General features: G+C 36.7%; 1 protein-coding gene across 2 annotated transcripts in view; it reads right to left on the reverse strand.

The window, feature by feature from the left end:
• Positions 1-27,039, reverse strand: part of PRKN (parkin RBR E3 ubiquitin protein ligase) — a 693,755-nt gene that overhangs the window by 435,197 nt on the left and 231,519 nt on the right. For both annotated transcript variants that reach the window (XM_042025061.1, XM_042025060.1), the window contains exon 4: positions 16,068-16,186. In XM_042025061.1, coding sequence (XP_041880995.1) covers positions 16,068-16,186 — 119 coding nt within the window. The remainder of the gene's footprint in view (positions 1-16,067; positions 16,187-27,039) is intronic.

A 27,039-nucleotide genomic window follows, 5' to 3' on the forward strand; every position in this document is an offset into this window, starting at 1 on the left:
TCTGTAAGTGTCCTTGGTCTCCATCTCTTTGAGATAACATAACTGAATTCAATAAACTGCATTTAATTAATCGATTAACTTTTAATTGAGACTTTAAACAGGAAAGAACTGCCTGTGCATCCTGTGTAATGGGATGCTGAAGTTCCTACTCTATTTTTCATAAAAAATAGGCTTTAGTCCTGCAATAATACCTGTAGATGTAAGAATTTCAGACTTTTAAAAGGGCTGTTAGGTACTGGTAGAAGTTTAGACAGGGCAAATTGGAGTTCATCAGGCCCTACAAACATACCAGAATATCAGCTGGCCAGTACTGAGCTCCTGATCTTCGGTCTATGAGGTCCAAGTTAGCAAGTTTAAAGCCCCCTTCAGTTTATTTACAGGTCTGCAGTCAAACTACTACAATCTGCAATGAAGAAGTGTATGGAGTTTTGTTAAGATTTGTCTCCCTTATCCCACAATGGATTTCAATACTTGAATTTATGTCTTTCCCTCCCCTTGTATACTTATATTCACATCCAGAGTATAAAACATTTTCCTTTAGAAAGAAAAATACTGTGCAAAAAACCCTATGTAAAATGCCTCTCAAGAATTTCCCTTTTATCTCACTGAGAAAGAAAAAATAATCTTCTTGGATAAATACATAGATTCTCCTCTTAAGACCCTAAATCATGAACAGGGGAAAAAAAAAATTCTTGGTGGGTTGAAGAGCAGAAGCGGCAATACAAGAAAGAATAGAAGTAATATTGGCATTATGGTATCTTATCTGTTGACGGAAACCACATATTCTGAAAGTGATATGCTTGGTCCTGGGGCAGGGGGAGAAGAATGAAAACAAGTACAATACCATTAACAGATGTACTTTACATTGGGATTTAGAGCATCTTTAGAAAGTGTTTAACAGCTGACCCTTCAGCACCAAGAGTGGTGGGTCACAGGGGTTAGGAAGCTCTGCTGTAACCAACAACATGGGATGAAGTTCTGCTCTGTTCTATAATTCATGAGGAACATCCCACTGGCAAACAACAGGCTAGAAAATTAAAATTAATCTCCAAATTCAAGTGCAGACAGGTGGTGACAGGAATCTAAATCTAGGAAACTAAATTACCATTTTTGTAAATCTCTTGGCATAGTTAATGACAGATTTCTTTTTCTCACAAGAGGAATTTTCAACTCCATCTTTGCTACTGGCATCTGAACTGAAAACACTTGTGTATCAAACTGGTCAATTTAACAAATGGGATCTTCTCTTTAACCAGTCCACAGAAGATTTTGTGTTACAGAAGTCCCAGAAGTAGTAGTCTGTAGTTTGTGTCTTTGATACGGTGTTGAGTAACTGCTGCAGCAAATGCTATTATTTTCTAAATACTATTACAAAGATAGAAAATCATGTTGGAAATTTTCTACCACAATACAAAGGAAGGAAAGGTTTACTTCAGCCATAAAAATTTCCAAAGGTGATGCAAAGGAATGTAAAACTTTTGAAGATTAATTTTTCACAAATAATTAATTTTCCTTTCACTTTTATTGGGTGAAGGGTAAGTATAACTTCACTCATCAAGTATTATAGGTCTAAATGTAAAACAGTTTTAAGTGACAGAGACTAAAACACCTGCTTTTTATGAACTTTCAAAGTCTATAGATAACTATGCTCAGTTACTAAACACTAGAACGAATGTATTACTCTGATATTTTTACAGTATGAAGTTAATTAACCATGAAGAAATACAGTATATTGATGAATACATAAAAAAGACCCTGTCTACAATAACACTGTGATTTTCAAACCACGAGTAGGCATAATATAATGTAAAAACAAAGAGAGAACTGTATTCTTGTTTCTTACATAACACCCCTGTTAACAGACTGTGAGTCTCTGCGTGTCAGCCAGGCATCGCACACGGAGATCGGTGCCTGAGGAGAGTCTCAGCCAGTGGGACTTCCTGCAAAGTTGCACTCCATGGATCTTGTTGTTTACTTGATTTTACACTATACTGAAACTGGACTGTAACTGTAAAATAACATAGTTGAAGCCAAGTAAAGTGCTGTTTAACATTCAATTTACTTATCAGTTGCTATTTGTCCAAAAGAGACCAGTGATTCTTTCCATTTATTCCTGAACTGAAATTTTATTCCAATGTAGACATGCTGCTGGTGGTGACAAATGGAGAGGCCTCTTCCCTCATGATTCCCATTTGAAAGGAATTTTACACACACACACACACACACACAAAACTATGTTCCCCCTGCCCCATCTCAAGAAGTCCTCATCTGTGTCTGCATTATCCCTTCTCTCTTGAGTCTTGTTTGCAAAGTGAGAGCAGGAGGATAGCCAAGGAGTTGCTACAGATAGTCACATCCTTCTTCATATCATATGGAGACCTAGTGCCAGTGAATTCATCAAAATGTTAGCTGTATAGTTGAGGTTGACATAAGGTTGTGATGGGCCACAAAATAACTTCTTTTTTCACCTATGGTCTTCCAATTTTTGTATGAGATATGTTGTTAATAGGTGTGTTTCATTCTGCTGAGTTTTAGCTCTGTATGAAGTAGGTAGAAAAAGCCTTGTCATTTCATCTTAAATGTAAAGGTATACTTAGAGACTTCACCCCATATATTTCAAGAACAAAGAAATTAACTGAGTCAAATACCAAGAAACTGATATAGATTTCATAACATATGAGAGCTATAGACAATAAAGCATATTAAATATTGCATAATAGCAAGAATTAATAAAATAATTCCTTTCCTTTTACCACTTTATTCTACTATATTTTGTTTTCAGGAGGCTAACTAAGGTTTTTACATCATCCCACTAGATTTTACAACCATATGGTCAAACGGAGAACACAGTGACTAAGTGGTAGACTTCCAGCCTCAACAATCTGCATTTGAAAAGGAGCAGATCCATATGTTTTTCTCCTTCTCTATCTCTCTCTTTTCTTTTTGTTTTTGGTTTTGGGGTTTTTTTTTGTGTGTCCTGTACCAGTTGCTACAAAACTTGTGCTTTTTTTGCATGAGACACAGGATTTGCAGGAGCACTTTGTACTCTGAGACAGTTTAAATTCCTGACAATACAGGAGGCTTAAAGTTTGCTCATTAAAAAGAGCCTTTCCCAGAAGTTATTCTACTGCCTTAGGTTTTACCAGCAGTTTTTGGATTTATGTATAATTGGAGAACATTTATGTATAATTAAAGCACATACAGACAGGTATGTCTAATGCAAATTGTTTTCTAAGTGGGATGCATCTATTTACTGTAAACTAGTGCCAAGATTGTTGCAGCCTAATTCCTTACAGGTCTACTTTCTGAACTGCTGAGACTTATTAAAAGTCAGTATTAATGGCATGAAGGTTTTTGGTCTTTTCTTTATCATCAACCTCTATGACAGTTAAAATACTGGCATAACCCAGATTCTGGACCAGCTGTTTCAGGTGAAATCTTTCTTCGGTTGAAAGAATAATAAATACAGGATCTATCATTTTATGCAATTACTTCTGTGCTTTGCACAGAAAATCCTCACTGCAAGGTAAAAATGCCAGATGAGAGGTGAGGCTGATCATGGAATATGCTCTAATAAATGAAGTGCATCACTCCTAATATGCTTGATCACATTCAGTTTTAATCAGTACTTTACTGTTTAGAGATGAATCTTTAAAGAGAAGGGACAATAGAGTGTTGAGTTATATTCATTCTCACTTGTGTATTGTTTATGGGTCTCACATAACGTTATTACTGTAAAGGGAGTAAAATCAGGCACTGATATGGCTCACTAGCCACAGTAGCCCTTCTTTTTTGAGAGAAACCCTCAATTCAATTTCTCGCTGGAATGGATTTTTCACAAATAAGGATAATCCTTCATTTAGTGTTTATACACTTGGTTACCTCTTAGCATTCCTGCCTGTCATATCAAGTTTTAAAATTTTACTGAAAATCGCCAGAATTAATTTATGCATTAGTTGGTTTTATTATAGTTATGGACGAGCTGGCATTCAAAAAATTTTGCATTAGGAAGTAATAGCAATTTTATCAGAATATAACAGGACCCATCCCAAATTTTTCTTAATTTTCTTGTGACATGTTACTGTCTATGCATGTCCAACATATGCAGCTGCATAAAGTGAGTATCTGTACTGGCAAAAAGTAAACTATTTTCACTCTCCCACTTTCCTTCTCCCCTTGTCACCTAAGACAGACAAAAACCACTCAGGCCCCCTAATTTACTTTATCAGAGAATACAGGGCAAAATGGATTGTATCTAACCATGTCACCTCCCTGAAGTATACAGGATGACCTTGCTCACCACACAAAGTTAGGGTTCAAGCATATCAGTTATATTCCAAATAAAAAAGCTGCAAAGTGGCAGCTCTCTTCAACAGAAAATACAAACTGATATATGCTAGAAAGAAGTAAAAGCAGAAGAGAAACATAAGAGTCAAACTGAATGAAACTTTTTCCAGCAGAGTACTAACATTTTAAATAAAATGACAACATTTATAGAGTTACAAGAACCTTAATCTAGCAATTTCATTGTAGTTGAACTAAATAAAGCCTATGAATTCCATTTTCCTCCTTAAATTACTGTTTCGCCAAAATCAGCAATCTTAGCCCTCATCACTTGGCCTGAATTTCAGGAAACAGCTTCTTAAATCAGCAAAAAAAGCAGCACTGAAACAGAAGGGGACAGAGAACCAAAGAGGAAACCTGCTGGCTCTTGGTTCCAATCACAGTTCAGCCTAGAATATGAACTGCCCCATCCTGCATTCCTCTTAATTAGGTTGGCCACAGGGATAGGATGAAATCAGGTCTAACGTATAATGACATCAACTGAATAATTATGAATAAACATTAAAGAATTACTGTAATGAGGTCAAGACCTGCAGGGAAATTAAGAGAAAAATGAAAAAAAAAGTCTTTGACACTGTTCCAAGCCAGGAAATGAGGCAACATTAGTTTATTTCTAAAATCCATCCTCAATAAATAAATCTGTACATCACCATCAAGAACTGATGGTATTTTATGACATGGTCTTATACCAAAAAACCCCACCATGTATGACACCACATAATAAACACATTGCCTAAAATGCAAGCAAAAAAAGGTGAAAGAAAACATAAATAAAACTATCGCATAGTGAAAGTAGCTTTGCTTCCATAAGTTGGCATTGTGGCCTTTGTTTTTCCTTTTAAGAATATTTAAAGAATTTTTAGTACTGTACAAAACCACAGAGCATCCTTTCCTATTAGTCCAGAACAAAAACAACCCTCATTTTTCACCTTACAATTGACTGAACTAATTCATGTCTTATAAGACAGGAGATGCATATATAAACTGTTTATTCTGATGGCACCTGACTGCACCATTTTAAATCCATTTTGCTTCTCACCAACTCTGTACTTCATTCAGGCAGAGACTCAATTTGGTGACTTGACCTCTACAAAAAGGTCCACGAGGCTCAAGATTCATGCCAGTAACCAGAATGCCGTTCAGTTTGGTGACGGTTTTTACAAAATTGTATGAAATTATTTCTAACCACATATAGAAGGAGCTTGGAAGTTTTGGACCTGAGCTAAAGCACATATAACTACAGATTCAGAAGAGAATGCATATTAAAACTAAATTATTCTCCCACTCTTAAGCACCACCTAGAACACCAGGAAAACCTTGGGTCAAACATATTCCTGCCTATTTGCCCAAGTTCAAAACAAAGAAAGTAATTAGACCTGACTGAAATGAAAAACCTAACTTCAGGGGAATGAATTTTCTCCATCTGAAACTAAATTTTTCAAATCAAGCAAGTCAAAATGTACACAGATAGTATGAACACCCAGAAAGAACATGCTGCTCAGATGAGGACAGTGCACAATATATCCTTTTATAATACATCCTTTTAGATGCACAGGTTGTGGTGTACGAGCAGATAGGCAATCTGCAACCTGAGCAAGGCCCAACACACTTCAGGGAAATATTTTTTTATGTTTTGAGCATATGGCCTACCATCTATATTGGTAACAGACAAATAACACCATCTTTGGTCATTTTTTCAAAGTTACAAACATTGCTCTGCAACACTCCGGAGTCGGGATGAGGCAGCAGTGTTTTCATCTGGCAGGATATGTGCAGAGCTAAGCAGAAGAAAGCCAGCAAAAACATCTCTTGGTGCTCTTTACAGGAACCTGAGGCATCAGCTAAAATGCAGTGCCTTACTCTGAAAAAGCTAACTTCTGCCAACTGAACTGACTTTTTTGACTACACTTATGGAAAGAAGGACATGTAGAACATACTGATTCTAATTATTAAAGCCTGAATTCAAATTTTTTTTTAAAAAGCTATAAAATCTAGAACTTGGGGATGCACAGGCAGATTCAAAACTGCGAAGTGCTTCCACCATCAGATCATAAACAGCTGATGTATGTTGGGGTCTCCTCCCCCTGCCATGTAGCCGTGGGAGAGGGGCCCTGGGGGGAGACATGGGGTTTCCCTGCCCCTGCTCAGCCTCGTTCCCCATTGGTTTTTTTGTCTTCCCCTGTGTGGGCAAGGACCCTCGGGTCCCGTGACTGCAGCAGTTGCTCAGCAGAACCCGGCCATGCGGCTGGAGAAATAAACATCTCTGAAACATCTACCAAGAATCCATCCATATATATTTCTTTTCCACAGGCCTCGTTGTCTGATACACGTTGCAGTATCCACACTGTAACAAATGTGCACATGCAGATCAAATCTAAGTAAATATACCAGTGATACTCTCTTCACTCATCTTTTATGACAGTGTGCAAATAGAGCCTAGAAAATTAACAGGGTTCAGTGTTACATATATATCTGTAGAGTTTTTTTTAAAAAAAGGAACTGGACTCCCAAGATAATCAAGTTCTTAACACAGAATAATTTATGATATTTCAAAATTACCCCAAAACAAACATAACCCCCTTCTACATTCAGGATGTATCACTAAACTCTTTTTCCTGCATGAAGTAGCAAGCTTTAAACATATGCAATTACTACAGGAAACCAAGGATGTTTTGTTTTGTCTGGTTGCTTACAGCAGAAAAACTTAAATAAGTACTAAGAATTTATTTGTGGATTGTTAACTGGTTATCACCCCCAACAAGAAGGGGAAAACCTTCATTAGAACACCACTTACCTCTGCCAAGAAAGTTAAATCAATGTAACTACCCTGGTTGTGGCTCCATCATGTAAAAGATGTTTTATAGTAATAAAGCTCTGAGGAAAGGTTTAATGAATTTGACCTTAACACTTTTAGATCACAAACCTATCTAAACTAGTCTCATCAATATAACTTAAAATTAGCTGATTTTTTAAATTAGAGAAATCTGAGTTTTACTTACATAACATAGAAGTACCCTAAACCTTTCTTATTGAGTAATTCAGTCCAAAACTAGGAAAAACAGCACAGGCTGAGACATTCCAAATGTAAAGATTTGGAATGATTTCTTCCACAGGGAGTTAAAATAAATACAAGTTTATAGTTCTTTTGGACATAAACAGTCCCTTCACTATGTTTTAAATTAACCATTAAAAACTATCAATAATTTTAATAATAATATTAATCATCATCATTATTGTAACAATGATTATTATTATTATTTTTAAGAAAATACATCAGCTTCTTAATGGAGATGAAGGTACACTTGTAAGACAATAGTTTGACATTTTCTACTTCTGCTACTACAATACTATAAGTAAATATACTTTTTTTTTTCTTCCTGAGCCAGCTGGTGTCTTTGATATTCCAGCATTTTAAAAACTAGGATGAAAATTACTGACCCTCTAGATTTTCTTAATATTAATCATTATGAAAAATGTTGAAATAATTTAGTGTGAGCATGATCTCTTTGTACCCACAGCTATCTAAGGAATAATACTGCGTAGACAGAAGTTTGGCTGTACATTAATAAAGAAAGCAAATTAGGAGAGTTATACACAGGGACATCTGAATCTCAGTGGCAGCTGCCATATTAAAAAAAAACAAGCCCCACTGTCACATCCCATGATTTGTTTGTATTGTAATACATTCCAGCAATACATCCACAGCACATTTTGGTCTTACTGAGTAGAAAAGGGGATCCAAGAGGGATCAGGAAGGATTCACCTACATATGCAACTATGGCTCTAATGTCAAGAATGCTGATGAATATTCATTGTACCTCCTTTCATCACAAAAGGCTAAGAAACATTAGAAAGAGGGCCCTTCTTTGTGAGAGGAGGAGTTACTTTATGGAGAGAAGGCCATCTTTGCACGTAGTTAAGGCAATGACAGCAGTACTGCCAATAATTAATATGTGACTTTTCATTTTCCCGTTGAACAATACATTTTTGGAGGTGCAATATGCAAGCAGAGGGACAGAGCGTTCCCTCTGTGGTTACATTTCTGCCCCCCCAGAAGAGGAGCCCCCATACTGCCCCCCAAACTAAAGCTGAATACTTATCACATCTGCTGGTACTCCCTTTTTTTCTCCCTAAAAGGTATACATATAACAAAAAGGCATAACATTAATAGAAATAGCACAAGACCTATAAGAGTGAAAGAGTTAAAAGTCCACATCTGATCTACATTTATACACTCAGAGAATGTACAATATTGCATGAAAAATAATCAAATGCAACTAATATTTTTGACAAAACACGTGTTACTCTGAGCATGGTATTTTTTACTAATCTCAGGCCTTCCATGATATACTGAAATAGACATTAGTGGGGATCTCACCTCTTTGTATAAATATCTGAGAGGAGAATGTAAAGAAGACAGAGCCAGTCTCTTTTCAGAGGTGTCTAGTGACAGGACCAGAGGCAATGGGCACAAATGAAACACAGGAGATGCTACCTGAGCATAAGGAGCAACTGTTGTACTGTGAGGGTCACTGAGTGCTGGTGCAGGTTGAACAGAGAGGCTGTGGAGTCTCTATCTTTGGAGATATTCAAAAGGACATAGTCCTGGGCAACTGGCTCCAAGGGAGGGTTGGACCAGATGACCTTCAGAGCTCCACTCCAACCACAACCATTCTGTGAATCTGTGCTTCCTGATATCACAGCAATTGCAAGGACAAAATACACTGAACACCATCTGTATTACTAGGCATAAATCTATCCTCTCCGGCAAAAGGGTTTATTAGACATTTGATTCAGAAACTCATGTAAAAGTCTTATCTGAAAGTAAATTTGGTAACTGTTTTCCTTTTCATTTATGACTGTTGTCACCCAGGCTGGAGAAACTCACTCTAGGCTTCACATTAAAAGGCAGTTTTATTTCACAGCATGACTTGAAGCAGTACATAATACTGAAGTCATTTTCCCTCTTTCCAATGGTATTTTTTCTAGCTTTTAAGACACTTTATAATGTGTAACCTCACTGAAAACACGTACTGCAATAAATATTATAAATCATGCATAGATATCACAAAGCTTCTAATAGAATGAGGAGTTAAAATATACTTTCTATTCTATTAAAATAAAAGAAGAACTTACATTATTTTTTCAACATAGAGGAAAAACTGTTTCCTTAGCCAAGTTTATTTTGCATGAAAGAATTGCTGTTCCTTCTTTCGAAATGGATGAGATTTTTTTTTCATAAATCAATAATATGTTTTCATTTACTGTATATTACAATTTATGTCCAACGTAATGAAATTTTTCTTAAGGGATATTTAAAAATAAACAAAAGAGGTAGCTAAAAGCCTGAATAAAACCATGTCAAGTGTTCTGAATCCTGCCAACTGTTCTCTTCAGATGGAGCTGAGCATTTTGGAAGCCATCCCTAATGGCATTGTCACTATGTGAGACAGGTGCAAGAGTGAAGCTGTCCTTTAAGAGGTTCAGAGTGAAGTGAGAGTTAGAGCCAGAAACAGAAGTGGAGAAGAAAGAACAAAAATGGTTATAAAATAATAATTTGCAGCCATCCAATGTTGAGTTTTCTTATTTCTCTAAGTGCCACAGTATCTTACACAGGCCCCAGGAATATTTGTTGGAGCAGTCTCCCCAGGGTGCATCTGGATTTGGCAAAATCTAACATATCATCAAAGAAAAGAAACTTTTAAAGATAGAAATGTACGTATTATCTTGGGGTTTTTTTCTGATATCCATGTTATTACAAGCAATGAAGACACTTGATGAGTGATGGCAGAATCAGACCTGCAGATTCCCTGCGATCATTCTTAGGAAAAGTTCCACTGGTAATCCTAAATTCAGAGTCAGCTCAGCACTAAATTTACTTAGTGTTGATGCTGTGCACCAAGTGACTGCAAGCAATGTGAGAACAATAAGGAAGAGCTGATGACATGAATTCCTTGAGTGAATGGCAGCCTCAGCAGTTCATATTCAGCATCCCTGTTACCATCAGATCACTTTGTAAGAGAAATGAGTGCACAAAATAGAACATTTCCCTGTGCAGCAGGTAGGGAGAAGATCAAAATATGCCTGATTTCTCTGTGGAATCCTGGCACAGCTGAGCTTGGACTACACAACAGAATATCTGTATTTAAGATGTTTCCTCTCTCTCAAAAAACACTGGATCATTAGGAAAAAACATTAGGCTTACAATTAAGTGTCCTGACTTAATACAACTTATGCAGAAGGATTTCCTGATTCTGTGGAAACCCTGGGAAAAATTGTTCCAAGAGCTCATTTTCTCTGGCCTAGTCTTCTCAAGGCAGCATTAACATCAGTGCCCAGTGGTGGCAATTTAGATGTCAGAATTGAGGCACTTTCCATTATTTATGTAAAAAGAAGCACATATATTGAATACATGTAATTTCCTGTAAATACTATTTCTGTCAGCCAAATGCAGGGAAATTAGGCTATTTTTGTACTAGTACATTCATTAACAGAAACCCAACAATAAATGGTTGTTTCACATTTGTTAGTTTGACCAAGGAGTCACACATTGCAATGGTAACTTTCTTATGCACAGTATTCAATAGAAGCATTTTAGCACATGGTGTTTGTCATGTGTAAGCTATAATATATATCAAAAACATTTGTATCCTCCCAGAACACATGTAATTTTGAATAGACAAATACCTATGTTACCCATTCTCAAGAATTCAATCACATTTTTAATACCTCCCCAGCCTGTAAATGAAATCACGCTTTTTCACATACACTTCAATGGCTGTTTATTTTGCAGTTTAGCTTTAAAGGACAAATTGATTTTTTGTAATCTGTTTGCCATATTACCCCAGTAGTGTAACCAGCAGAGGGGAGAAGCTGACTAAGCAGCAGGAAGGACTACAAAATTTCAGAGGTGCTACTTGTCCCTTTTTCTTTCAGTCAGCCTTGCTCTGATGCAGTGAGCAGTACCCTTTCCTTTCTCTGTCACTGAGGGAGGACACAAGTAACTAATTCCAGGAAAAAAAATGTGATCTGAAATGAGCAGTGGTGAGAGGTTATGCACTGTGGAATGGAGTTTTACAATTATGTATTTAAAAAAGAGAGATCAAAATAAACTGCCTTCTTATTTTATATTGTTGTAAAATCTCTGCTAAGTTTACATTCATCAAAAAGAAATCACCCTATTAAAATAGCTTAAATGAAGATAGGAAGCAAGATCTCAAAGCAAATTACTGTGTTACAGATCATTCTGTTCCTAGGAAATTTCAAAGTATCAAATTCCAAACACTGTACTATCATCTATTAAGAAGACCACCTACACCATTTATGAGCTATTATTTATCAGTCACTGAAAGGCACTCAGAATTCTGACTCTTGAGCAAAACTGTGACGTACCACACAGCCTATGCTGACAAGCCACCCAAATCACAAACCTTTCATGGTTCCGGAGAAACAAAATTCAGCAAATGTCCATTTCTTTGTTAGGTTTAAGACGAAAAGAAATAGATGTAAGCAACATCCTTGATATGACAAATGATGGAAGAGCAGTTCTGTGGCAGAGACAGTATAACAAAATCTGTGAAATCAGGAGGCTCCTCTGGAGAACAGAGGGCAGGGACAGCAATGGGACAGTGCGCACCAGACGTGCTGTAAGTGTCAGAAACTAAATCCCATCTCAGCTGGAAGGAGTTAGATCTGAATGTAACTCCTCATGTCTGAAAAGGTCTGACATAATGATGTGAACACTTGCGAGTATAGAGGAGCTATGACAAACTCCTTTGGTGCTTGTGCTGGATGATATACTGAAAACTCAGTACTAACTAGTAAGGACACAAAAGAAGAACAATGACCAAGTAGTGGTAAGTCCCCACACAAGAAATGGCCTCACCATAGCACCTGTGCCTGAGAAGGGAGGCCCGAAGTCTATTTGCCACACTTCAATCCAGACTCTTACTCTGGTTGAATGCTGCATTATGACAGATACCAAATCAAATGTTCACATCTTTTTTTACCAGGAGTACACACAGAGTAAGTTACTTTGGGAAAGTGTGGGTTTGTGTATAGGTGCGTATCAGTTTGCAGAATCAGGCCTTCCATTCACAGATACACGTTTTCCTTTTCACTAGAGAACTAACACTGTGAATGTTAACACTGTTACAGTTCCAAAAGGACTGCAAATGTGACTGCTATAATCAGACCTTTTTGTGTGGGCTTTTCTTTTTTTGTTTGAGTTTTCTGTTGCTTTGTTGTTTGGTTTGTTGTTGGGTTTCTGGTTTGTTTTTGGTTATTTTTCTGGAAAGAGGAATACCCTAATTATCTGAATAATGGCTGCTAAAATTTTCAAGCTATGTGAAAAAACTTACTGGTAGGCCTGTAGGTGGCCTACATAAGACTCCCACACTCCAATCTTTCCAGATATCTTTTGTGCTTGATTAATTAGAGAAACTACGGAGATGTGATATTTTTACAGTGACTGATGTTTTCTTATAATTAAATTAACCTGCATATATCTCCCATAAAGCATTAGGTCATGAAATTCTTGTAAAGTGCCAGGTAAGTGCCAACTGTAAAATTACAAATTTAATTTTTAGATGGATGTCCTCAGTAAAAATAAAAACAGTGGGCTCTTTTATTTCACAGAAATATCGTATCATAAATCTACTCTGAGCATCATATATTAAAATAATGCTATGCAAATAGGCATGACTGCTAATATAGAATCTTTAGAATAAGACTACTTAAATGAATAAGTAATATTTAAAATGTCAGTCAACAAACCATGAAAAAAGAAAGCTCGATTTAATTAGGCTGGTCATTTGTGGCTTAGGTAGTCAAAGGATTAGCATGTAGAGTAAGTGAAGGCTGCACAAAGCTTTGCACAGGTTTTACACAGGTATTCACTTTCATCTCAATAAAAGCTTTAGTGTAACAAATGCTGGCTTACAGCATGCTTTGGTGCTTATGGCACAAAGGAGCTTCTCAAGAAACTTGCTGTGTTGCCATGTAAAGGTCAGGCACAGTTTACCAAGACTGCAGGGAACAAGAGATGAAAAAAAAAAGGGGCTTTGCTGACAGATCTGTAGTATAGTTGTAAAGACAAATTTTTTTAATAGTTTATGTCAACTTTATTTTGACTAATTTATCTATAAAAGGAGAATAACTACAGTACCAGTAGAGAGGATATCTATCTGCAATCAGTGGTACAGCCCAATGGGATTGGAGGGGAAAGACAGAAGGTTTGGGATAATACACTAACTTGAACTTTTTTTAACCTTTTCAGCAGACTTTGCCTACTGTAGACTGCAATGCATTGAAGAAAGCAGGGCAAATACAACTCACTTGCTGTGAGAGCCACACTTTTACCTGGCCTTAACACAGAGAGGTCTCTGCACATTAAGTTTCAGTACATATTAGAAGCCACCCCAGCTGGAAATATTTTCTTGTCTTCTTGGAAGGTGGACCAGAAAAGAAGGTGGGGCAGGCACATGCAAAGTCTGCACCTACTCTTTATAACCACAGGAGTGAGATAGATTCTGTGTGTTTATAAAACAAACTGACTGTTGCATAGCACATTCATGACATTAAGAGTGCCCATATTGAAAACACTGCACTTTGGAAGCCCAGAGGACTGCCAGCCCAAACTGCAGGGACAGCATGCTCACTGTTCCTAACTACTGTGTTCTGCTTCAATTTGCGAGGAAAAGAATGATAGCAGATTTTCTTTGTTTTGGGGAGAAAGTATCAAGAATCTTACATGTAAATTATTTTCACAGCCAAGCCAAGCATTATTTGAAAACTGAAACAGAATAAAATTATCATTTTAAACTCCAGAAGATATCTCCTTTCCCTCTTTTGTATTTTTATGCTGAACTACCTTTTCAAATCTTCTGAAAGTTGGGATTTTTTGAATCAACCTTGAAAATTGGAACAGCTTCCACTAAAAGTTTCCAGCTACTTTCTTTTCATATGTACTGTAAAATATGCTAATAGAAAAAAGCAGCAGCTGTAATCTGCTCATTCAATTGAATTTATCAGCCTGCATATATTAATTGTGTCATTGACCCCGTATTTGCCAAAAAGAATGTAGGCCTGCACATATTCCAGGCAATCGGAAGTTATTTATAGGTATACCATACTGAAACTTTTTAATATGGCATTTCCACCATGGAGTTCTGAGGAATTTCTAGGAGACAATACAGAGTTGGTGTCTTTTGGGGGGTTTTTTCAATCTCCAAACCAAAGAACAGTGTTTAGTAGATACTGTAAAAGCTGAAAAGTTTGGAAATTTATTTAGGTTTATTTAAAACTAGAATGCAGTGACCCCAAATCAAACAGCACAGATGAGAAAGTCTTCATTTCCAAAAGCAGACATGCTGAAGGAAGCTGCCGAGTGTAGCAAAGGACTCATGTTGCGTGAGGTAAATGGAATCCAAAAGATTCACACTCATCTTGTGATAACAGCAATGTCTTTCTGCAGCACTGACTTCATGTATTCAATCTGAATACAATATTGTCTCTGTTTTTACCCCTCCTACCACTGGAAATGTACATTAATGGTGTCTTCTGTCTTGATTGATATGTAATTTAAGCCTATACTAATTACCAATATTTAAATACAAATTCTGAGAGAAAAAGAATCCCCTTAGATGTGTTCATCTGAAACACCACAAAATGCAACACTTCGAAGCCTCTGAAATAAATCAGAGATAGTTGGTTAATCCAGGAATAGCACACAAAGCTTGAGGGGGATTGTGGTTGTGGGCTTTTTGAATTAGGTGTGTATAAACATGGTATGGTTTATTCTTTCCAAGGAGAATAGGACCTGGGTTTTTAATTGCTATTTTTTTACAGTGCTATTTCATGTAAAGACATTGAAGCACTGTGCCACATTGAGAACACAAAGCTGAAACTTTAAACCACAGCAGAAGACAAATCTAGACATTTGAATGTGGGCTAAATATGGAAGTTCCCCCCCCCCCCCCAAGCTATAGCATGGTATGGCTCAGTCTTCAAAACCTAAGCCTCTCACATAAACGTGGTTGACAAGCACTGATTTAGGAGAGAGGAAGGACTCTCATTCAACAGTAACATAACCAGTGAAAATTAGCAGCACTCAGACAAAAAAAACCCTTTAAAACTTTAGACTACTGCACATTCAAGTCACTCCCCAACACTTTCTCATTTTAGTGTGCAAACCAAACTTGAGAGATCTCTTACCAGTTTTCTGTTCAAGAACAACGCCTTTACCTTGACTTTACATGCTGCAGCTGGAGGGATTAATATTCTCAACTACACTTCCATTCAAAACCTTCTGGCCTTAGCTGATAATGTTCACAACTTAGATCTGAATTCACGTCTTTCTGTGGCCTTAACAACAGCTCCAAATTTTGAATAAACACCTACCACCCCCTTTTTAGCACACATGTAGTTCTATAAATTGTGCATACAATCAGGTTAATCCTCAGTCCTTAAAATAAAGAGCTAAGTATGTCTTTCAAGGACTGGAGCTCTAGTCTGCATGATGTTCCTTGTATATGCTCCAAATAATGGAAATAAGTGAGTGAAATTTTCAAAATCCTTTGAATTACTCTTCTCTGCTATAAACAGCAAGAAAAAAAAAGAAGTAGGACTACATATATATATAGCCATATGTATGCAAATAGAAAAGACTAGTTATATCATCTCCATATACCCCAAAACCTTGAAACAAATCCAAAAAAGCTTACCCTTGCCAACGTCAGGGTTCCTTGTTTACACACGCTGCAGCGGACCCTCAGTTTTCCAGGCTTCACAGCTTGGCAGACATCTTTGCAAAAAACATAAAAACTGTTGTAACTTGCTGCACCTGTCAAGAGGAAAAGCAAACAAACAGTAAACAACCACTTATGATGTATACTGAAAATCAGTACCAAACTGTCATGAAAGCTTTCTATTTCACTCTGTAAGTGATAAGTTAAAAGAATTTTAAGTTCTGAAGACAGCTTTGTGATCATCTTATCTTGCCTGATCTAGTTCCTAACACCTTCCAGTAACTCCTGCTTCTTGATCAATAAGTACAGGTGAACTACACTGTAACTCCTTGAAAATGCATCCAGAGCTTACCACTGGTGAGCACCAACTGAAATCCTTGGCAAGTGATGTATGACATTAATTACCCCAGTCCTCCATAATTTGCATCTCACTTCTAGTCTAAAATTGTCTACCTGCAATTTTTATGAGGTCAAATTGCATGAAAATTTCTTTAGATGAAGCTTAAAAGATGAATTTGACCGATATCACAAAAAGAAAACAAATATTTAATTTAGCAAACTTCTATTCATGGAAGACTGGAAGCCAGTTCTTTATTCTTGCTGGCAGCCTTATAACCTAGCAAAGTTTGCAAACTGCTGCCAAGATATTAGGCCAAGTAAATTTTCAAGGAAAATGACATGAAACACATTCTGTTCTGTGAAACTATGGAACAGAATGTGATATACAGAGAACTGTGAAAGCCCAGTGCAATGCTAATGAATTTCCTTTCACAGGAAACAATGATCACTGTTTTGAGTGAAGCACTTTTTAGAATAGCTATGGCTATTCCTTACAAACTGTTGGAATATCCCTGGCATGGTTTTAATCTATACTGGACAGCTCCAAGTTCAGAGACTCAAGCTTATCATCAGAAGTTGAAATGAGACCAGAATAAAGTTTCAAACAGAAATTTCTCAGTACCAAGAGGAGATTTGACACATTAACAGTGGTGAACTTCAGAATCAGTAGCAACCCCTTAGAGATGAAAATTTTTTCACTGTCTTTCTCCCTATTCTCTTACTTCTCCCTACATTCATCAGCAATATATGTTTTATGTACATTTGAACCCTAGCACACTACCACAGTAAATACAACCTGGAATAATATTTTTAAACATGGCTGACTTCCTTTATTTTCACACGTCCCTCACACAGTAAAGGGTCACACCCTGTGTTATGCCAATGCAAAATGCCAGTCTGTTACATTTTATACCTATTCATGGCTGTCCTGATTTAAATGTGCTCTAGTATAATATAAATGTAACTCAAATATAATTTGAGTTTCCAAAACTCAACCTCAGAGAACTGTGTCATCCAAAAAATCTTTTTTTCTAAGAAAAAGTGTGCAGATGTCTACAAGGAAGATGTACATCATTGAAAGAAGAAATTTTGTAACACTTTTTCAGTTTTTCAGGAACATAAGCCACATAAGAGTAGACCAGTGATGTAACCAAAACTAACTTTAGCCAACTGATCTGTCAAGTGTTCTCACTATGCTTCCTTGGAAAGTATTAACCACCATGGCAGAACATAAAGTATTACAGAACTTAAATTGAATCCAGTTTTTGTGGAAGAATGACACACACCCATACATTCACACACCCACTTTTCATATGAATAAATGCAACTCAAAAGGCTGAGAGCACACTTCTCAAATCAGTCTAAAACACAGTTCTGGGATTCAAATAGTTAAATTAAAGAAAAAAAGGCTTACGCTGAACTATTTAATATATGGTGCAATGTTGAGAGGTGAAACTTAATATGACAAAGTTTTGGACATCTGGATATCCATTCACTCATATTTTGCTGGAGGCTCTGATTACTGCAACTGAGAGCACGTCTTAGACTTGATTTGATGTAAAATCCACAACAAAAATCCAAACTATGGTATTGCATATGAGAAGGAGGACTTAAGTCACTTGCAAGTGACTTAATTTTACTTTTGGCAGCTCCTCTATGCAGGATCAGCAAAACAGTCAATAAGACTAAAGGTCAGTGCCTTTAGCACAATTCAAAGGGAATGCTACATGACTTAAGTAAGCAAGAATGCTATTGCTAGTAAAGTTCCACAATAACAGGATGATTTCAGCCACTTATTCCTGACTTGGTCTCAAGAGCAGGAAGTGAGACCAGAGCCCATTATCTATTCTGTTGCCACCAGTCCTCTCCCATTGTTCCAATTCCATATGTGGGCTGTCTAATGGGACTACTGAAACTGCTGCTTCTATTCACGCTTACCCTGAGTAGTTCTGCCATGCCACTGCTCACTGTCCTAGTTTAGTCCTACACTCCAAAATGATTCCTGGCATGACTCTAATGAAACCCTCCCAGTTAAACAGAATCATCTTATTGAGTACATGAGCCCTTACAGCATACAGCAATTTGTTAATTGGCTGATGCCTTTCCTGACCCAGTCCTCCACTCCCTGATGTCTTGTGTCCCTGTCTCACATTTTATGCCAAGGATTAAAATTTATTTCAAGGATTAAAACACTTGAGGCAGGAATCATGTTCTCTCTCTCTCTGCTTTGTGTTCTAAGCTCATTCCATCTGGACCCAAAGATAAAATTATTTTATTGATAATAGTCTGCAAAATATTCACAGGATAGTATGGCATAAATCAGCATGACTGAATACTGCAGTAAAAAATAGTAGTCATAGGAGAGGCCTAAAATAAGACATATTGCTGATTTACTATAGAGGATAAATCTTATGCATTAGCTTGATATTTGCTCTGTGCAAAAATAGACTACATTAGCTCAATATTCATTTTTCTTAGCACTTTCAATTTTGTTTTCCATTTTCATGAATATAAAAAGTCCCCCCAAACACATTCCCTGCGCACAAATTTAAAACACAAGAAACAAATTTATTATATAATGGGTTGGAGCAGTTAAGCAGCACAGATCTATTCAAAGACAGAATAACTTTAGAAATATCTGCTATAGCAAGAAAGCTGGAAGGGCACAACACAACAAGAGGAATGCACTGATTTTAGAGGGAATGTGTTAAATGGAGATATTCTGCAACCCATTCACCATTTTATGCAGACATGCTGATCACATTCTCACAAAGTGCAGTTACATCATTAGGTGGATGTCCTGAGCAGCATCACCAGGCAAAACAAAGACTTAATAAAAAATGCAAATGCTGTAAGTTGGCTTACAGTACAACACTGATGGCCAGCATTAAGCTCTTTACTGACTTGTTCACGTCACTGATTATATTAGCATGGCCCTTGGCTGAGACTGCATCCCCTTGGACCCCTTTTCAAAGAGAAACTGAAAGACACAGGAACAAGGAAATCTGTTTTATGCACCAGCTCTGATGTATCAATATTAACAATGAAGGTAATTATGACACTGTGCCAGTAATCACTAAAATTGCTGCAGAACCAACCATATAGTAAATAAATGAGACACACACCTTTTGGGTGTATGACTTTAATAAGAATTCAGAAAACAATCCCTACTTTGCAGTTTTCACTTCCAAATATTATCATATAAAATCACTTATTACAGGCTAGTTTTAGGAAAATGCTTGATGGTTTTCTCCATGGAGTTCATTTAATTATGCTACCTTAACTGGCCAAAAAAAAAAAAAAAAAAAGTAGGATGAGAGGAATACAAGAGGCCTCTCTCACTTATGATCTGTGTCAGGACCTGTCTTCTCACCCCAATGAGACACACTCTCTCTTTTCTACCTCTTCAAAACTAATTTCCTCACAAATATCCCATCACCCCCCCCCCCCCCAAAAAAAAAAAAGTCTTAAAACTGTCCTCTCCCTTTAGTGTTTTATATAAAAAGGGGAAGTAGTTTTCTCTGATGTGTATCCCAGTGCTTTATACTGTCTCCCCATCTAGGTTTTCAAGCTCCTTAGGACTTGAATTACTTCTTTATTTCTGTGTTGTTAATGACGACCATGCTGTGGGAGCTTTGTGCATGTTAGTGATAGCACAGACCAATTATTTTGATATGCGTGACTAGTTAACAAGAAAACATTAGTCATAATGACTATAGACTTGATCCTGAAATCTCTAATCAGTCAAAACACCCATTATCATCTCTATGACTGTATAAGTGAATAAAATCTGAATAGGGATATTTGTAGCAAACCTACTGTTTTCATTTGAACTGCATTTTCATATAGATTATAACGATTACTGAGTCTTTCCTATAATCACCTTCTTAGAACAGAGCTACAGGAAATCTTTCAACAGATTGAAAACTACATAAAGCTAGCATAGTTTCAGATTCTATTATATTTACATTTAGACTAGTTCTAATTTGTAAAATGTAGACTGACTGAGACCTCAGACTATATTTGCAATTTGCACCCATATAATGAAAAATGCACAGTTAGAAGCGAACAAAAAAAAGTATTCCAACTGTGTTCACTTTAAGGACTTTGCTTGATTCAAAACAGTAGGAGGAAAAACATCTGAAGTATAAATGCAGAATGCTCAAACTAGCGAAAATTTTCAAAACCTAAGTTTAAGAAAAGTGTGGAGGTTGCACGTCTGCACCCAAAAAAAAGAAATTACTTATAAGATCCCATTCACTTCACAAAAATACAACTGGTGTGTTCTGCCTTTAAACTTTTGTTCTTTAACCACTTTTCTTTGCCTGCAAAGATTTTACAGAGCACACAGTTTTCTTCGCCAGACCCATGTGTGTGGATGCACACATTTATAAAACTTTTCTACCTGTTCTAGATGATACCTAGTCTTTATGATGCCTATCTAATTTATAAATAACTATATAAATAAAAATATATAAATAAACATGAAAATGTTCATTTAAGAGGTAGATTCATCTAAACTGACTGTGCTATGTTGTAGTGAGAAAAATTGACACTTTCATGGTTTGATTCAATTCATCCTAAAGTAGATATAAAAAGATATAAACATGCCAGATAAATTGTGTCTAAAAGGGTCTGTTTCTCTCTATTGTGGGCATTTAGAACCACAAGGTGTGGTAGAAATACCTGCTTTGCAAACCTTTAAAATTAGGGAAGATGAACCCCACTTGGTGGTGCCATGCACAGGAACTCATGACAAAGAGCTGCAGAATTCTGAAGTATGCATAACAATAAGAAACAGAATAAACCTGAAAAACACACAACAAACCAACCACAATTCTTTTTCTTGAGACTCAAATATGACTTGCAGAATGCCTATGGATCTCAGATAATTAATGTATATGGAATACACAGCTATTTAGAAAAAATAAATGGACTTGTCACTGTTACAAGGACTAAAAATTTAGGAAGAGTTGAAATTTGGCTGAAGACAGTGTAATGCCCAAGAGGTGGAGTATCAGAAGTTACTTGATAAAGACAACGGGGCACATATCTTTTTAATGCCTTTTCAGTGAAAAATGTTGTGTGAGAAAAAACAACCAGGAGATGTCTATGAATTAAAAAAATGCAAAAAGCACAGTACTTGATCTATCTTAAATTCCTGGAATTCAGGAAGTTAGTATATTAGGCTTTCTCTTCCAATCATTACCATGAAAGAATCATCTGCTCCACTTTTCTGAGCCCCAGTATCATTTACCTTCACTTTCTTTTATATTTCACCCAAATCCTTCATTATCTTGTTACCCATCTAACATCTGCAATTACCTTTTTCCCTGTCTCATTCCCTTTCCTGACCTCTATATAAGCTTCACCTTTCTCTTACTTCTCACAATACATCTTTCTCTCCTTCATCTTGCTTTCTGATTTTCAGACAAAGGAGCAAAATTCAACATTAATGTTCGTATTAACAATAAGCGGTAAAAGAATCAGAGAAAAAAACCCAATTGTGATGATTCTGTCAGACAGCAAAACATGGAATAAAAAAAGAAAAAAAAAAAAGAAACCCCAGAAATTTCATGAAACTGCTGAAAGCTTGGCAATAAATACATGGGAGAAAAACAGTGATACAACAACAAAGTGTTCAAGACTTAAGAATATCAAAAGATCTCCAATAAAATATACTTCTTGTGCATGAGGAAACCACTATGCACCAACCATAATATTCCCCACAAAGCTCCACCCTGAGCTGCTTTTTACATCATCGAAGGGACCGAGTGTGACCTGTGGTGATGACAGCTGGCTAGGACTGCTTTATTTGCAGCTGAAGGCAGCGACTTCTGAGTTTAAGCCTAAGCACATCAAGGGATGCTCCAGTAGTCTGTGCATGGGTGGCACAGATCATGCAGTCGAGGTTTCAGGATGAGCAGCAGATCCAGCTGAACACAGCGTCAGCAAATAAACTAAGAAATGTTTAAAAATTAAACCAGTGGTCATCAAGAAAGTCCATAAGGACAAGGCTGATGCCAGGTCAGGCCAGAAAAACAAGAATATACAAGATATACATCCAGACACAGCATACTTAAAAACATAGCCCAGGGATGAAACAAAGGTAAGGACCTGAACTTAAATGTAACTCGTGGGCCAGTAGGCCCACTGAGGATGTGTGAGGTGAAAACCTCTGACAAGGCTTCTGGCAGCTCTTTCTCACACAGCTCTTTTGATAAAAGTGTGACCCAAGGTTACACAACTGCCCCTTTCACAGCTGGCTAAACGCCCAAGGAGGGAGGGAGGTTGAAGAAGTCAAAATCATGGCTACTCCTACTGCATTGCTTCTCTGTATTAGCTCCCTAATTACTTCCAGGGTCCCAAAAACCCCAGCTGTGCTCAATTTATGTTGTCCAGATATAGGTAATCTAACATATCGATAGTAATTACAACTATGAAAGGCTGGAAACCAGCAGCAACAGTATTGCTGTTAGCTTTGTTACAGCAGGTCTGTCACCCTAATACAAAACATTCTGAAAAAGTTTGTTTTTCAGAGCACCCAAGGAATACATAATGAGGTAACAAGGCTTATAGAAGATAATTGATTTATTCAAGGTACTTAAACTTTATCCTTAGAAGTGGTCAAGGCCTTCTTGGATGGGGCTTTGACCAAACTGGTCTGGTGGGAGGTGTCGCTGCCCATGGAAGGGGATTGGAACTAGATGATCTCTAAGGTCCCTTCCAACCCAAATAACTCTATGATTCTATGATTTAAAAAAAAACAAAAAACCTTTCTCATCAGTTTTTTAACAGAAATTATATTGTTACTGAACGAAAAGCAAAATTCTGTTGTGTTCAAATACATAGTTAAAATACAGGAAATAAAGTTCAGGAATAAATGATCAGTTTTCTCAGTACAGCCCCAAAAGAAAATTGTTCCAAGACTTGAGTATTCACCATCAGAAAAAGAAAAATGAACGGTGAAGTGACAAAGTTTGCTGGTGATACGATATTTTTCAGGATAGTAAAAATTAAGGCCAACTGGAAAAAACACATTGAAGACTGCAGGATGCTGAGTGACTAACAGTAAAATGAAAACTTAAATTCATTGTAGATAAATGTGAGGTGATGTACATAGGAAAAATAATTTTACCCATACAGTGATGGTCTTGACTAGTTATTACCACACAAAAATAGGATCTTGGGGCTATAATAGCTAGTTCTATGAAAATGTCAGCTCAATGCTCAGTAGCAATCAAAAAGTAAATTGAATGCTAGGAATTATTAAGAGAGGAATCAAGAAGGAAAAAAACCCAGCCAAACAGAAACCAACCAAACAAAAAAACCCCACCCTAGAAAACAGTGTTGTACAAAAGCTACAAAAGTCCATGATGTGCTCCATTTTCAGTAGCATGTGCAATTCTCTTTTCTCTGCATTCATCAATTCCACAGTTACATCTTTCACAGGACTGTCCATTAGTGTACTAAATAACTTGCTAGTGCTTTTATTCTAACATTTCAGTGTGTCACAAAATATTGCACAATAATAGTGTACCACAGAAATTGTTTTTTCAAATGACCTGTGGTACTTCTTTTCATTTTCAATGCCATGCATGTCAGGTTCCTCACTCTGAAGCTCCCACAGAACTAGAATTTTAATGACAATTTACTTTTCTTAGAAATGAGAGATGGAAATGGCTCAGGAAAGATGTATCTATAACTCAGTTGATACAATGTTTTTCAATACAGACAGAAAATACCAGTACTTTTAAAATTGAATTATTTAGTTTCTGAAATGTTCTATTTAATGACATGAGTAACTCATTATTTCAGTAAAAGCAATATTTTGAGGAAGATCCTTAGCTGGTTTTGAAAGTGAAAACATATATATTGACAATCTATCTCTTAAAGGGTTGTCCAGAAAAACGGAAAAGATTGTGTGAAAATGGCACTTTACCATGCTCTGTTATCTCAACATAATGGCATGATCATTGCGTCATTTTTACATAATGCAATGCCAGGACTATATTGTAAAGAGTAGAAATGCATTTTTAAGAAAAAGCTCAGCTTAGAATTTCACATATTCTGCTCACATATGCTCTAAACTGGAATGTATTATATGCCGCAGTACCTTTTTCCATTTAGAAGACGGTTTTCAAAATACAAACCTAAGTCAAAAGGTTTCTTTATCTCTTTAAAACATTGAGCAAAAGGATTTGGGAAGAAGGGATACAGTTTTTCCAGGCTATTAAAACCAGCCTAGGTATTTAAGCAGTGGGCAGTAAACAGCAGCTCTTTATAGCAATTCAGCTGTGACACATGCTAAGAGCTAACTTCCTTCTGGGGAGGAAGGAAAACACAAAGTATTTCAGGAAAAGAAGGAAAGACCGACAAAGAGAAAGACAGAGTGCACTCTAAGCTCAGAGCTTGAACCTCAAAGCTCCTCTGGCTCTGCATTACTAACAGAATTCCCCATCCACAGATTAGCTGAAAGGCAGTGAGATTCATCGCATTAAAGTTAAATGTGCAGAAAATGGAATCATAGTAATCCTCACTGACATGTTTACATGTACAGTCTGCTGAGCATCTACGTCTGTTATTTGATAAGAAACATGGAAATAATAGTCTCAGACTTTGAAACAGTGATACCAACTAATCCTATCCTTGCAACTCTTACAGTTGGCTCAACAGATCTAAAAATTCCTCACAGAGAAGTGATGGTACCTATGATCTAGTGATCCCCCTTGCTATGCCAAGACACATAATTCTACATAGGAAAGCTGGGATCTTCAGCTCCTGACCTTTCCACACTGCACTTTGGGGAGATCCTTTGGGGCAGGTTCAGCCAGATAAACCTGTTGGCTTGATCATCTTCATAAACAACAGAAAAACACACTTTATTATCCACAAGGAATCAAATGGCTTCTCTATTAGAATAAATGAATCCAAAGTTTAAATACTCAAAATAACTCAAGATGGAGTTTCTAAACAGATATCTGTCACTATAACTCTTAATTACCCCTTTTTCCCTTAATGCAAACCTATGATGAAGTGAGAATGCAGTATTTTGTAGGCCCTGTAAGCCTTCTCAGTAAGAGATATTATCAATATGCATACGGTTCATTGACCAATATGTTCTCTGATTTATCAATTATTAGATATTTTTTATACTATATGTACAGTGTCTTCAAATGTGACATCAGTATTAAATGTTCATTGCACTTTGGAGACTAGATTGCATAGTAATTCTCTGCTCAAGATTAATTTAAACCAGGTCCTGCTATCATTCTTCAACCTGTCAGTTTAGGAAACCACCCTCTGCCCCATGTTTGCATTCCTACCACAGGACTGTAGAGCCTCCACTCCCCACCACGCTATGTACAGCAGAGAGCTTTAGCAGCTACTTGTTACCCTACTCCCAATTAGTGTGACACCAAACCAGAGGCTGCCAGCTGAGCTCTCAGCTGTTCCCTGGGTTGCCACACCAATCAATTAAGCAAATTGATTTTTAGAATGGTTTTGTTGAAGTTAAACAGAAATGTTTAAAGACTATTTTGTACATTCAACTTGAGATGTACTTTGTACCTCTAAATCTCTACAGAAGCCTGTTACTCTTCTGACATCTCACATAAACCTAAGAAAGCTGTTTGGTTTTTTTTCTTTTTGTACAATACTTTACACAGATTGACAAAGTTATGTGCTAGAGGGGTTCTCCTTTCTAGTGTTGAATTCCTGACTCACACTATGAAGTAGAAGACATTCCTGCAGACTCTAAACAGACAAGATTTCATTCCAAAGCCTCCCTGCTTCCTTCATCAGTAAGCATTTCATCTCTAGTTGAATCTCTTGAAGGATTACAATAATCTAGGAAACAAACAAGATATTATATCTACATTTCTGGTATCTAATGCAGATTCCTGTTCTACTATGTATCTGTGCAGGAGCTAATCAACCCTGCAGTTCTGCCATATTTATAGTACATTTATAAGCCATTTAGCCAGAGAAAGAAACTCAAGAGGGAGGTACAGGAGAATAGGGATAGTAAAATGAAATATGGAAGAGATAGTGCAGAAAAGCAGAACATTAGCTAATTTTAGATATGGCAATGTTTCATAAAGATGTTTTATTTATCTACATATTGCTGGTCAAACACAGATCTTTGTGCCTGGATAGCAGATATAAAATGTGTTTGTTCACATTTATACCACTAGATTTAGTGTACCTGAAAAATTCCTATTACAGATTAGGAGACAAGATGTTGAGGACTGGTAAGATTTGTTTGAAACAGATTTTTTCATCTCCATCCTGAATACTTCACAATGGCTAGAGTCATAAAGAAGATATTGATCAAGATGAGTTAAATATTAGCTCAGCTACGGCCATTGTTATGTTCCTAACAAGTTAAAAATTACTGTGAACAATGGTATGGCGTTTAGGAACCAGGATAAGATGATCTATAGCTATTCACCACATTCTGGGTATCAAGATAGAAAAAAATGCAATATCCATAACCACTAATCTGCATCAAATTGGGAATTTAGATCTTAACCTTCCACAGTTGAAGACAGTGGAGATTTTGCTACTTATTTCATTATTATTAGCATAAACACAACATTCTTTTGAA

Source organism: Corvus kubaryi, unplaced genomic scaffold, assembly GCF_017639235.1.
Source record: "Corvus kubaryi isolate FWS band 111438036 unplaced genomic scaffold, C.kubaryi_AGA036_p1.0 37266, whole genome shotgun sequence".
NCBI lineage: Eukaryota > Metazoa > Chordata > Aves > Passeriformes > Corvidae > Corvus > Corvus kubaryi.